This window comes from Poecilia reticulata, chromosome 17, assembly GCF_904066995.2.
Source record: "Poecilia reticulata chromosome 17, P_reticulata-male-v2, whole genome shotgun sequence".
NCBI classification, from domain to species: domain Eukaryota; kingdom Metazoa; phylum Chordata; class Actinopteri; order Cyprinodontiformes; family Poeciliidae; genus Poecilia; species Poecilia reticulata.
In genome coordinates, this window is record NC_088846.1 from 16,072,212 (window position 1) to 16,084,362 (window position 12,151).

Genomic DNA, 12,151 nt, shown 5'->3' on the forward strand with positions numbered 1-12,151 from the left:
CCTTGTTTTTCAGCTGTGTTTTGACTATCAGTTCGACGCCATCGAAGGCCAGCACAAGATTGCTTGCCAATGCCGAGCTCCTGAGTGCAGGAAGTGGATTAACTGAGCTAAACATCAAAACCATTCCTTGCTTGAGCGAGTGAGTGTCATGATCTCTGCACAGAGGAAAAATAAAAGCTCCACGCTGCAGTCGATGTAACAAAATAAAAAGAAATGTAAAAAAAAAAAAAAATTCAACAGAAGGGTTGAAGGCTAGTTCATGAGGATCATGGGAGTGGAGGGGGGGAAAAACTTGTCTGGAGGAGGAGAAATCCAACACGGTAGCAGGATGTGACTTGTGCCATATGTAAAAGAGGCTTTTGTCGTTCACAAGGCCTCCATCTGTCTGTATGTATCTGCTCGTATATTTGTGGTGTACATGGGGGTGCAGAATCCACCAGCGAATGAGAAAGCACTGTGCAGGGTGCGGCCTTACTGCTAACTAAGGGCAGGCCCTTTTTGTTATATAATAATGTATGCCGTTAGACTAAATGTAGACATCACTGAATGAGGAATGTACAGCAACGAATACCGTGAAGGGAATATTAACTTGCACTAAAGAAAAAGAAAAAAAAAAGAAAAGAAACAAAAACATACACACAGAAAAACTTTTAAATACTTGATTCCATGAGTCAGTTGTATCATAGGTCTCCGTCATGTGATTTGTGTGGAATTTGAGAGGTTTTGTATTTATTACTGAGTGAGTGAATTTTATTCTCAAAATGATGAGATTGAGTTTAAAGAAGGCTATTGTTTTTGAAGATTGAAGATGACATGCTGTTACTTTTGTACAAATGTATATAAAGAAAACTATAGGAATAACCGACCAAATACTACCTTAACCTTCTTGATGTTTGGGTGTTTTTAAAATCGTTTCTTTTTACTGTTTTGTTTTTATTTGTCATTGAAATTTATTTAAGATGGACGTTATTTCAGTTTGAGAGTATATATTATGATTATTCTGTACAGAATTTGTAAAATAACCACAATAATTCACAAAGTATTTTTGTTGTATTAAAAGTAAGGTATTGTAGCGTAGTGTTTTTTGTGACTTACACATACTTTGACCACTCGAAAGAAATATTTTTGTTGACTAACGAGTTATCAGTTACAGAATCGAGAAGAAGAAAAAAAAAAAGGATCATCGTGATCTGTTTGCTGTTAATCAGGTCTGATTTTAAAGAACTGTGAATTAGGAGTTACAACCCCCCCCCAAAAAAACAACAACAGCTTTTTAACTTTTTATCTTAAACGAGAGCAGCAAAGTGTTTTTACTTTACTTTTTCGGGGGGAAAAGGTGCAAACATCTAATCATGTATAACGTAGATGAACCAGTGTGCGACAGAGAGAATTGTATGTGGAACCGACGGTCGTTCTACCGTTTCTTGGACAGAAACGGAGTTCTGCTTAATCAAAAATATTTCTTATACTGACACTTCACAAGTCACATGCTTAGAAACAGGCGAGTTTTTGCGTGCACAATTTCAAGTCGACTGTAAAATTTTGCAGACAGTCTTAGAACTTGTAATGTATATGGCATGTATTTTTTTAACTTTCTGAAAACTCAATTGTATATATTTTCTCAATGAATGGTTGTAACAAAATTGTTTCTTGGATATTTTTCTTCTCTTGTATGATATTACATTATCCTGCCAGTGTGTTTGTGCTACATTTTCTTGGTCGTGTAAAGTAGTCAAGATTTTTTTTTTCTTCTTCTTCTTTTTGTTGTTTATTTTTGAAAATGCCTTTTGAAGTGTACAGAGTACGAAGTTTGGATTTTGTGGAATTTAGAAACATTTACAAAAATAAACTATTTTACATGTTACAAGTTGTGTATCTGTTTTTGGCTCCCCGGATGAATTATAAGTTAATCAAAAATCATTTTCATACCACATTAGAAGTGAAATAATTTGAAATTATTCTCTTAAATCTCAAAAACAAGGCTTGGATAATTGAGATTAATAATGCAAGAATTTTCATAAGGATTCAACATTACATTCTGTTTAATTATTCTCGTCTACATGGATTCAACCCAGAGAAGAAAGTTTGCTTGAGATTTAAAAACCAGGATTGTTAATGTTAGAAACTCCGGAATATTGTCTAAAATGTTTAGAGACACGGATCCTGAGTTTCTCAAGAATTGGACACCAAACCATTGACTTGACTGCAAAAGACTTGCATCAGCCTCTGAGGTTTCACATTCTTGTACGAAAACTCAGGCTGAGTAAGCGTACATATTAAACACTGAAGAGCTCCATACTTGAACTCCAGAAATGCATCATTACTGACCAAAAGCACAAAAAAATTCAGATTCTGTTTGCTCACAGCCATATAAATAAGCCAGGGAGATCTTGGGGATTCCTTTTTGCAGCACAATGAATCAATACTGAAACCTTTTTTTTTGTCAGTAAATCAGAGGAGGAAAAATAAAGATCACACTGCCTACAATGAAGTATGTTGGTGGTCAGAGATCCGCTGGGACTGGAAACCTGCAGCATTAGAGGCAATTCAATCAAGAATCAGAAAATTTCATACGCTTTGAGAGAGCTGGAACTTTGGGTGTCATTGAGGCTTTAAACATAATGATCCCAAACATCTGAAACTTATTTGTTCTGGAAAATGCTGGAGTGGTCATCTAATTTTCTTAACTAGAAGTCTAATGAAAATTATCTGGCAGGATTTAAAAAAAAAAAAAAGGTGGTTGCAGCACAATAGCTGAGTGTAATGTTAAATTGAAGGCTATTGTAAAAGAGCAGTGGGCAAAGATTCTCCAGGAACCCTGCCAGAAACAATCTGTCTACGAATTTTATTTACAAAAGCGGGTTCTAGCAAAAAGAAAGTTGCACAGAAAAAAAATTATTTACACTTTCAGATGTATCCCTGTTTGTTTTATGCATCCAGCCATAACTTTGTCCATAATTCATGCATCCATCTGTTGGTGCATCCATCTTTTGCTATTTGCTAGTTCCATTTTAAAAGCATGTCCTTGGCTGAAATATCAACTCCAAAGATAACTTTTGTGTTTGTAATTTAAAATAAAAAAAAGACAGAAAATAAAAGGTTTTGACATGAAAACCAACCAACCCAAGGTTAAAAAAAAACAACAGCAAACAAACAGTTATGCAATAAAAAGGAAAACATAAAATGAAATTAATTGCATCTTTGTAAATTGTGCTCTCTGCAGTGAATGTATTCTATCAACTTGTTTTAAAATCTAGCCTTGATGTTTCCTGCATGGCCACATGATCTAATGAATATCTGAATCATACTGACATCTGTTGGTGGGGAATTACATTAAACTCGGGCGGTGTTATGTCAAAATTAGTTTCCGTCAAAGCCAATTTTCCTGGCAGTGTGCCCTTGGTTTTGCCTCTACATATATATAATAAAAAAAACCTTTTAAAACAAATACACATATTGTAATAAAGGCGGTTCAAAGTGACCCTGCTACTTTTTCACAGTCTTACTCTATTGAGGAGTAAATTTGCTTAAAATGTTAAAAGCATAAATATGGTCCATTTTGATTCACCTACAGGTGACTGAGCGTCTGAGCCTAAAATGTTACAAAAACATGATTCCTACCTCAGCTTTGATTTAAAAAAAAGGCAGGAACAGGCTGCTTGTGTTCTTTTGGAATCAGGCCCGGAAACGCAGCAGGGAGCGCATTTCCTCTGGGTGACAGATTTCACCAGAACACCTGTAAACAATGTGGCGTATGAGGTGCGCCCTGCCTCTTTTTCACAGCCGAGCCTACTTCCTGGTGGACGAGCCTGCTTCTCGCTTGGTGTTGTAGTAAAGAGTAGAGGGGGCAGCTGAAGTCAAAGTAGGCACGGCTGGCTGAGGCTCTGCCGTCGAAAACAACCAGTTGGTTACTTAGTTTGGAAGTTTATCACACATTTTTGTTTTGCTTTTTTAAAAACAACGAGAAGGAGACAAAAATGGGAAGCACGTTGATGGAGTCCAGCAAGGCGAGCTCAGAGAAAATGCCAAAAAAGAAGAAAGGTCTCCGGATTAACATGCCAGTAAGTCGTTGAAATATTACCCAGTTTGTTTTGTATTGCTAATTTAAAAATATGTACTTTCAAGGAAGTTTTCAAATGAACTTTTAGGTGTTGTGCATTTTTTTTCAGCTGCATTCCGCCTCTTGAGTAACGTCTTCCAAGTTCATCAGTTTATTTGCTTTCACTACAAATGTTCTTAATCTGTGTAAAATGCAGCCTCAAGTTTGTGCAGAAACATCGTTGCATTGCTTGACTATTTCATTAAGCCATTTCTAACTTGTAGGCTGAGCTGCAACTGCAAGCATTTATTGTGATGTCACCGCAGGCAACTCCCACTACTGAGCTTCAATTGTTTACATGTGCAAATAAAATGCAGGTTGCTTTTTGTTTCTGAATGTTTTTGCTTTCTCCCAAACATGCATGGAATTTTCCAGGACGTGATGAGCAAACCTTTCCGTGCTTGTTTTAGTGTTTTGAATGCGTTCGTCAGAATACATTATAACAAAACAATTGGCGAAAGGATTATCATTTCAAAATACAACATATTTGAAATACCAACCCGTTTTTCTTTCTTTGTATTTGAAAACGGATGATTAGAAATGAAAATTTAATTGTAAATCAAATTTATTTAGATTTTCTTTTCATGTGTCACTTAAAAAAAAAAGAAAGAAAAAAAAGACTACATCAAAATAAAAAGGAGAGGAGAGAAAAATGGCTAGTTTTTCAGATTTCACATCAAGGACAGTTAACATTTGAGCCCTATGTAAAAAAAACAAAACAAAACAAAACAACGCTCTTCTCTGCCATATATGGGCAGTGACGTCACGGGGTGAAGAATCTACTTTTAAGTTGTGTACAGTTTGTCTGGAAATGCTTCTCTCCTTATTGGTGATTTCATGTTATTATTTGAAATATAAAAACAAATGGAAAACAAATTTTAATTCCTCTTCATTGACTACAATTCCCTCCTCACGCCCCCTCAAAAATAAAATAATCGCTTGTTATTGTGTATGTCATTTTCTGATTATTAAAAAAAAAGAACACACTTCCCAAAACAAGGATACTAAAGGTTACTTTATTTGAAGTTTTTTTTTTTATATATATACATCATCTTCTCCAGTTTAGAGCTTATACAGTATGACCGAAGATACCTGCGGACTTTGTTTATTTTCATTTTATTAGCCGAGGTTGATACACATATATTACTTATCAGTTTTTACAGTTGCTATCTCAGATTGTGGGGATAAGCAGAAGTTATTGTCAGGTTTTTTTTTTTTTTACTATTTGCCAGTTGTCTGGTGCTGAAGCGGAAAACGTTCCAGTGCGCTGTAATGTTATGAATGTGACACTTAGATGCAACATATTGGAATTACACAGTGCTGTGTGAACGTTTCCACCCTCAAGTTGGACAAGGAACAAAAGACAACAACTTATAATTGCCAGCCAGCTAAAACTTTGTAACAAAGCTGCTTCTTTGCCGCATGATGTCTCAGCTAAAGAGAGCAACACCTAACTCTTTGCATTTTTTTGCACAGGTTTCCACAGCAATTGCCACCTTAGGCCTGATTCCACCCTCAGGTCTAGATCTATTCTGTAGAAAAACAGGCTGTGTTGAAAATGAGCACATCATGTTACATGCTGAGACATGCACTTTATTTACTCTGCTGTATTTTCAGGAAGCTGACAGTCAAATCTCTGCTTTGTGCAGGACTTTGGTGATTTTACTGCCCCTAAATTGGAGACCAGTGCCTCAACCAAAAGTGGCCTTCAGAAGGTACATCTAATCCTGCTTCTGACACACTTTGTAAATCGCTTTCCAACTGTTTGTTTGCTCAAGCTTGCACTTTTCTCGCCCTCCCCCTGCCGATGATTTATGGCGTCTGTTTTGATGTGTTTGTTTGGCTTTGAACAAATTAACGTGGATTTGGAAGAGCAGGATATTACACAAGGTCGTCTTCTTTTTTCTGCCAACTCACTTTGGCTTACAGTAACATCACGCCCACAGTGCCCAGGCGCAGACTCGAGCGCATACAGCACATTGATTTTTTTTTGTAAACGCAATCCATGCTGTCTGCTTCTATCCATCATTAGAATAAGCAAATTTACAATCTGAAGATGCAGATTGTAAATTTATCTGTGGAATATTTGTGCAGCAGAGATAAAACTCCGTGCTGGCTTGTGTTTTATGAGTGCAGAATATTATCAAGGCAAAACCCTGATAGCTGGTTTGCATGCTTTAACAAGCTCTTGCACAATATGAGATTGAGATTTGTTGGCAAATAGGGAGGATGGGTGTGTGCTCTCTCATTCCTCCAGTTTGCCAAATGATTGGGTCAGGCTGAAATGTGCCCGTGAACCAAACAAACATAACAAAACTGCCCTTCCTTCTCCGGTTTACTTTGTCACAAATTAGGCTTTTACCATCTACATGTTTATTTCCTGGAGGACAGCAATAACACCAGGTTCAATAAAAGTAATATTTTGTTTTTCCACATACCGCATCAAAACGTTAATGTTTCATTTTAGTGTTTGCAGTAAAGACACTCCTCCCTACTGGAGATCTCTGTGTATTTTAATGTGCCAGTGTATCAGGGCCAACAAATGGTTAAATGAGTTGTTGTTGGTTCATTCAGTGCAGGCAGGAGGCAGTGGTAGGAGGAGGAGGCGCTCTCTGTCTCCTGGTCGACTGGCTTCCACTTCTCATGTTTTTTGTTTTGGTCTCTATACAGCAAATAGTGAAGGGTTTCGCCATCTGTTTGTGTTATTGACCTTGTGAAGAAAAACAAAACAAAAAAAAAGAAGAAAAAAAAGAGCTAGACTGAAATGTAATGTTTATACAGTTTAACTATATTGTCCAATTAGAGTTCTGTTTTGTTTAGTTTTTTTTTTTTAAAGTATAAACTAACCAACCATTTTATTTAGTTTAATAGCTTGATTACCCAAGTAGTCATTTGCCCAATAACATTTAATCATGTAGAAATAGTGAATATGGCTTAAAGTTTGCTCGGACCACGAGAATGAGGAAGAAACGGGATTAAGTGGTTCTGAATGTGTCACAGTTGTTGGTGCCAGATGGGCTGGTCTGAATTTTTCAGAAACTGATTTCCTGGGACTTTTTATGCACAAAAAATCCCTGATGTTTACAGGAAGGAAACGTCAGAAAATATCATACAATTTTGTTGCTGAGAATGCCTTTTTGCTTTCAAAGGTCGGAGAAAAATAAGTCGAGACACAAATGAAACGGTTGCTGAAATAGCCACTAATACATTCTAGGTAAACAGAATACCATCTCTGATTGCACAACTAGTCGAACCTCCCAAAAGTGTTTCAAGCTCCGGTCCTAAAGGGCCCTTGTCCTGCCACTTTTAGATGTGTTCCTAGTCCAACCCCCCTGTTTTCGATGAATGAGTTACCACCTCAGTGTGCAGTCAAGGTGTCCAGAGTTATACTAAAGACCTAATTATTTGATTCAGGTGTGTTTGGCCAAAGATGCATCTAAAAGTTGCAGGACATCATCCGTCAACGACTGGAGTGTGTCAACCCTGTCGGCCTAGAGCAGGAAACCGACACTAAGAGTCATACAGGCTCAGGAAAACTGAACAGTTTAATGATATTAATAGTATCATCATTATCTCTTAATCTGCAGAGGGAAATACCAATAAGAGATTAACACAATCAAAAGAAATCTCTGTGCAACAGGCGCAGAGCCAAAAAAAAAACAAAAAAACTTCCAACAATACATCCACGTCACAGCGCATTGCCTTCTATGGAATAGTTGGCATATTTTAAGAAACATGCCTTACTGTACGTGCATGCTGCTTTTCACATCAACGTGGAGACAATAAACACAAATTGTTTTTCAGATTTAAAATAAAGAAAATTGAAAAGGCTGCAAAAAAAACAAAAAACAAGATGGAGTTTTCACTGAGAGAACTTCAAGATGGCCACTATTTAGTGCTCCTTTGATAAAGTGAAGGACATCACTTTGATTAGTTCTAAGCCCGATCAGATGAATGCAATGTGATTATCAGTGCCTGATAAACGTAAATGTGCCGTCACCTTCATCTTGTTGTCACTTTGTCCTGACTCCAGTTGTTCCACAGTTATTTCCAGGTCATATCTGCAGGAGGCAGCTTAAAGAAGGGCTTTACTTGGATGTTATGTCTGGTTGCTCCAAGTCAAGCAGAGGCTGTTTACAGATTAGAGAGTCGATCTTGGCTTATTCTGTCTGCCCTCAGCTGCAAGAGAGATAACATTAGCTTGAAAGAAAATGTGTTTATGTGTATAAGGTGAAATGACAAAAGTCAGCCTTGCAGGTGCTGCAAATCTTTCATTAGTCTATCTTATTTTACCAACAAGTGGGCAATATTCTTGGAAAACATAACATGAGTACATTGTTCAGGGTTATTACTACAAGCATATCACAGCTTCGGTGTTCTGCAAATACCAACGAACCCATAAGCCTCTGTTTTTTTTACCCTCTGTTCATCAGACAGCACTATAATAAAGATAGACATAATTATGTTTTTCGTGCTGAATGGAAAGTCTCAAGTACACTGCAAACCAGTGTTACCTTACCAAACAGTTTATGACTACTTTGAGAAACAGAACTCCTTTTTATCACATAAAGTTAAACTATTGACAAAATTCTATTAAGATGGGGGTTTATTAGATGTTCAGATAGTTTAATATGAGCTCAAGTAAACAGATCTGGAGTCTGATGAACCAAAACCTTGAGGGTCTTCTAAAGATCAGCTTTGCTCAGGCTGAAATTTTTACTCCCTCATCTTTGCAAAGTATCTTAAACATAAGCCGTTTTCGCACTGCAAGGAAAGGAACGGTACGGAATGGAACGGTTCCAGCCCTGTTGTGTTTGCATATACACCGAGGGTGCCATCGAAACTGTACCTGACGTCATTATTTTTGAAACTAAACAATCGTTTCGATCTAGCGGTCGAAGCCTTTTCCTCAGAGATGCGGCGGAAAACTTTCTCTTTTCTCGTTGACCGATGTAGCTCATTCTGTACTCGTTGATCAGCGAGTAAGCGAAGGAAAAAAATTACCTCATCATTAGACCAGGTGATTGCACTATATTGAGACGAATCCATTGCTAATTAAAACTAATAACAAAAATATTGAAAAGAGCACTCTTTACAAAATACAGTTTAGTGAGAGCCAGCTGTCAACGGAAAATCAATGTCTGACTCCATAACAACCAGCGGCCAATCAGCTGCTGGTTCTAAGCAGAACCACTTGGCCGGCCCGATTGGAACCACAGCTCTTGTGGTTTCAAGGGGCCGGGTGGAACCGGTCGCAAGTTGTAATGCAAACACGGTCGAAACCATTCCGTACCGTTCCTTGCAGTGCGAAAACACCTATAGAAAGATTAGATCCAGGTCTGGTCTTTATCTAGGCCATTCTAGCCTTATATTTCTTATGCAAAACATTCTTTTGTACCTCTGGCTGTAGATTTAAGGTCCTTGGATTGTTGAACTGTGAACATTCACCACAGTGTCAGATCTTTTGCTGCCTTTTCTGTCAAGGTTTCCCTGTATTTGCCTCATCCCCACAACATAATACTGCCACCACCATATTTCACCTGGGATTGGTGTGTTTGTATTTGGTGGGAGACATGCAGAGTTAGATTCTCCACTACACAGCATTTTGCATCTTGGACAAAAAGTTCAATTTTGGTCTTATCCAACCAGGAAATCTCTCGTCACATGTTTCCTGTTTGTCTGAACTAATATTGTTTTAACTGAAAGTTCTTTCAGTAGTATCCTTCTTTTTGCCACTACTGACCAAAACCCAGATTTACAAGTAGTTGTTAACTAGTGGTTATGTGCAGCTCCTCCAGAGCCACTATGAGCCTCTTGGCTGCTTTTCTAATTAATGTTCTCCCTGCCCAGCCTGTCAGTTTTGATGGACAGAAATGAATTTGTGCTACACTTTTTCCCCTCTTTTGGACTGAACCGTACTCTTTCAAACGTTTGAATCTATGTCCCCTAAACTTGATATAAATGTCTTCAGAACTTTATCCCTGCCCTATTTACTTTGCTCTTTGTTCTTCAAAATGCTGTTTATTCTCTAATGTTCTCTAACAAATAAAACAGCTGGATTTATACCGAGTTTAAACGAGACGACGATAGATTGTTAGGCCTGTCACGATAGCACGTTTTCTGGTCGATTAATTGCCCAAGTAATTATCGCAATAAAGGATAATGTTGTTTTGAGAAATGGTTCAAGTAACAAATTCATTGTGGCGTAATAATGCAAGTTCAGCTTATAAAAACAGCAGTAAACATTCATTTTGTAAAGAACCATTAACACTGGAATTGGAAGACATTATAAATATCCAAAATAAAACACAACAAAAACAATAATGAAAACAGGAATAAAAACCACACACAACCAGAATTATAAATAAAATAGACTCTGATGTTTCTAAACATAATTCTCCTTCATAAAATGATAATCGGAATGGAAATGTTCAAGCTCATTGCAATTTATTATGCAATTAATTAATTACATTTTACAACAGGCTGACAGACTAGTGTTACTTTGTGTATATGTCAGTAGTAATATTTACATCCAGTATCTGAAATGTTTAACACTACCTCTTTTGCAATCTGACAGTCTGGGCTTTATTACAGGTTTCACATGGGACTCAGATTTGTACACAGCTTTTTATGAGGCACCATTAGCTGCTGCAGTGTAGAGATCTAAACAAAAGCCTGTGTAAAAAGGAGAAGTGACACAAAATGTGCCATCAACAGACCTTGTTTCACAATAAATCTTTTCCTGACTCTTGCTTTCTTCGCTTTCGTCCTTTGCTTTGCTGTTTGTGTACCAAGCAGCTCTGCAGCCTCTCGCTCATAATGAGCCACACATTCACTTAATTGCAGGAGAATAAAGCTGTCTCTACTTTTATTGTCTCTCAGGGGGATCGTCTCGTCCGCTCAGCCAGCCCCACAAAAGGGGTTTCTGCCAAGAACCCGGCCAGCAACCCCTCAACGCCCCACTCTGCTCCGGTGCCGTCAAAGGCCGTTTCGTCGTCGCCCAAAACCATTTTCCCCTATCCCTCCCATCAGAACGCCTCGCCCAAGTCCCCCCATCGCCTCAGCTTCAGTGGCATCTTCCGGTCAAGTCCCACGTCGACGAGCATCAAAATTTTCTCCAGAACCAGGAGAGGTAAGTGGATAAGTCACGGTCGTAACCAAGGCTCCGCTTGTGCGTTAAATGACGCATTCTTATCGTTAAAACTCTGAAAGCAAAACACTGATTTCATGAAGGAGAAAGAGCGGCGAACAGGAAGTTCAACTCAAGTGGGGAAACTTGTGTCACATTATTTGGGTTTCCTGCACTGGTTAAAGCCACATCCAGGCCCCTGGTGCTGCTTGTGATTGAGGTTACACAGAACATGTCTGCCTTCGTCTACTCTGCACTGCTCGACATTTGGCGCAGACTTAAAAGAAGAAACGTCCACCTCGAAGAAGAAGAAGAAGAACACCACTTCTCTTCTCTGTGGTTCTCTGCAGCTAAGCAATCTCATGACGGACAACCTGCGGAGAGATTTTCCGCGTTATTGCCGTCAACAGTTTTTCCCTAGGAAAAAGGAATCAGTTGTCTTTGCTGTTTGAAGGCCAGTTTGTTTTATGAAGTTTGGCATCTGAACCATTGGAGGCCTGCCAAAGTGCATTCACCAGCTACTACTGCAGCTCATTAGGGCATAATCAAAAAGCAGGGAGAAATGAGACCGAGTAGGTAGAACAAGGCCCGGCTTTATGAAGCACAGACCTAACTGGCAGACTTTAAGCTTTCGTGTCTCCATGCATTTGCGGGTTTATCGTTACATAACAGTTAACAGCCTTGTCTTCATGGAAACAGCCCTGCTGGAAGCTTCATCAAACAGCTACACGAATGAGTCATGCGTTTTTTTGGCGCGCACATGAACCCATTCTTCTGTGTTTCCTCGCAGAGGGTCAGTTTGGCAGAGGCTGGTGGAACATCTCGGCTCGGGCCAAACCTTATCATGCTCAGCTTCCTCTGGAGAACGGCATCGATCGTAAAGCAAACCAAAAAATAAATAAATAAATAAATAAGTAAACAAA

At 38.5% G+C, this 12,151-nt stretch overlaps 2 protein-coding genes across 8 annotated transcripts in view; both read left to right on the forward strand.

Annotated features, from left to right (window-relative positions):
- The window catches only part of kmt2cb (lysine (K)-specific methyltransferase 2Cb), a 76,682-nt gene extending 74,815 nt beyond the window's left edge, over positions 1-1,867 (forward strand). For all 7 annotated transcript variants that reach the window (XM_017309999.2, XM_017309998.2, XM_008434094.3 and 4 more), the window contains one exon: positions 14-1,867. In XM_017309999.2, coding sequence (XP_017165488.2) covers positions 14-106 — 93 coding nt within the window. In that variant the 3' untranslated portion in view covers positions 107-1,867. The remainder of the gene's footprint in view (positions 1-13) is intronic.
- Positions 1,868-3,709: 1,842 nt separating this feature from the next.
- The window catches only part of LOC103479581 (5'-AMP-activated protein kinase subunit gamma-2-like), a 30,746-nt gene continuing 22,304 nt past the window's right edge, over positions 3,710-12,151 (forward strand). Inside the window, exons 1-3 of the mRNA XM_081598788.1 lie at positions 3,710-4,061; positions 5,749-5,814; positions 10,982-11,231. Of these exons, the coding sequence (XP_081454914.1) occupies positions 3,978-4,061; positions 5,749-5,814; positions 10,982-11,231 (400 nt within the window). The 5' untranslated portion in view covers positions 3,710-3,977. The remainder of the gene's footprint in view (positions 4,062-5,748; positions 5,815-10,981; positions 11,232-12,151) is intronic.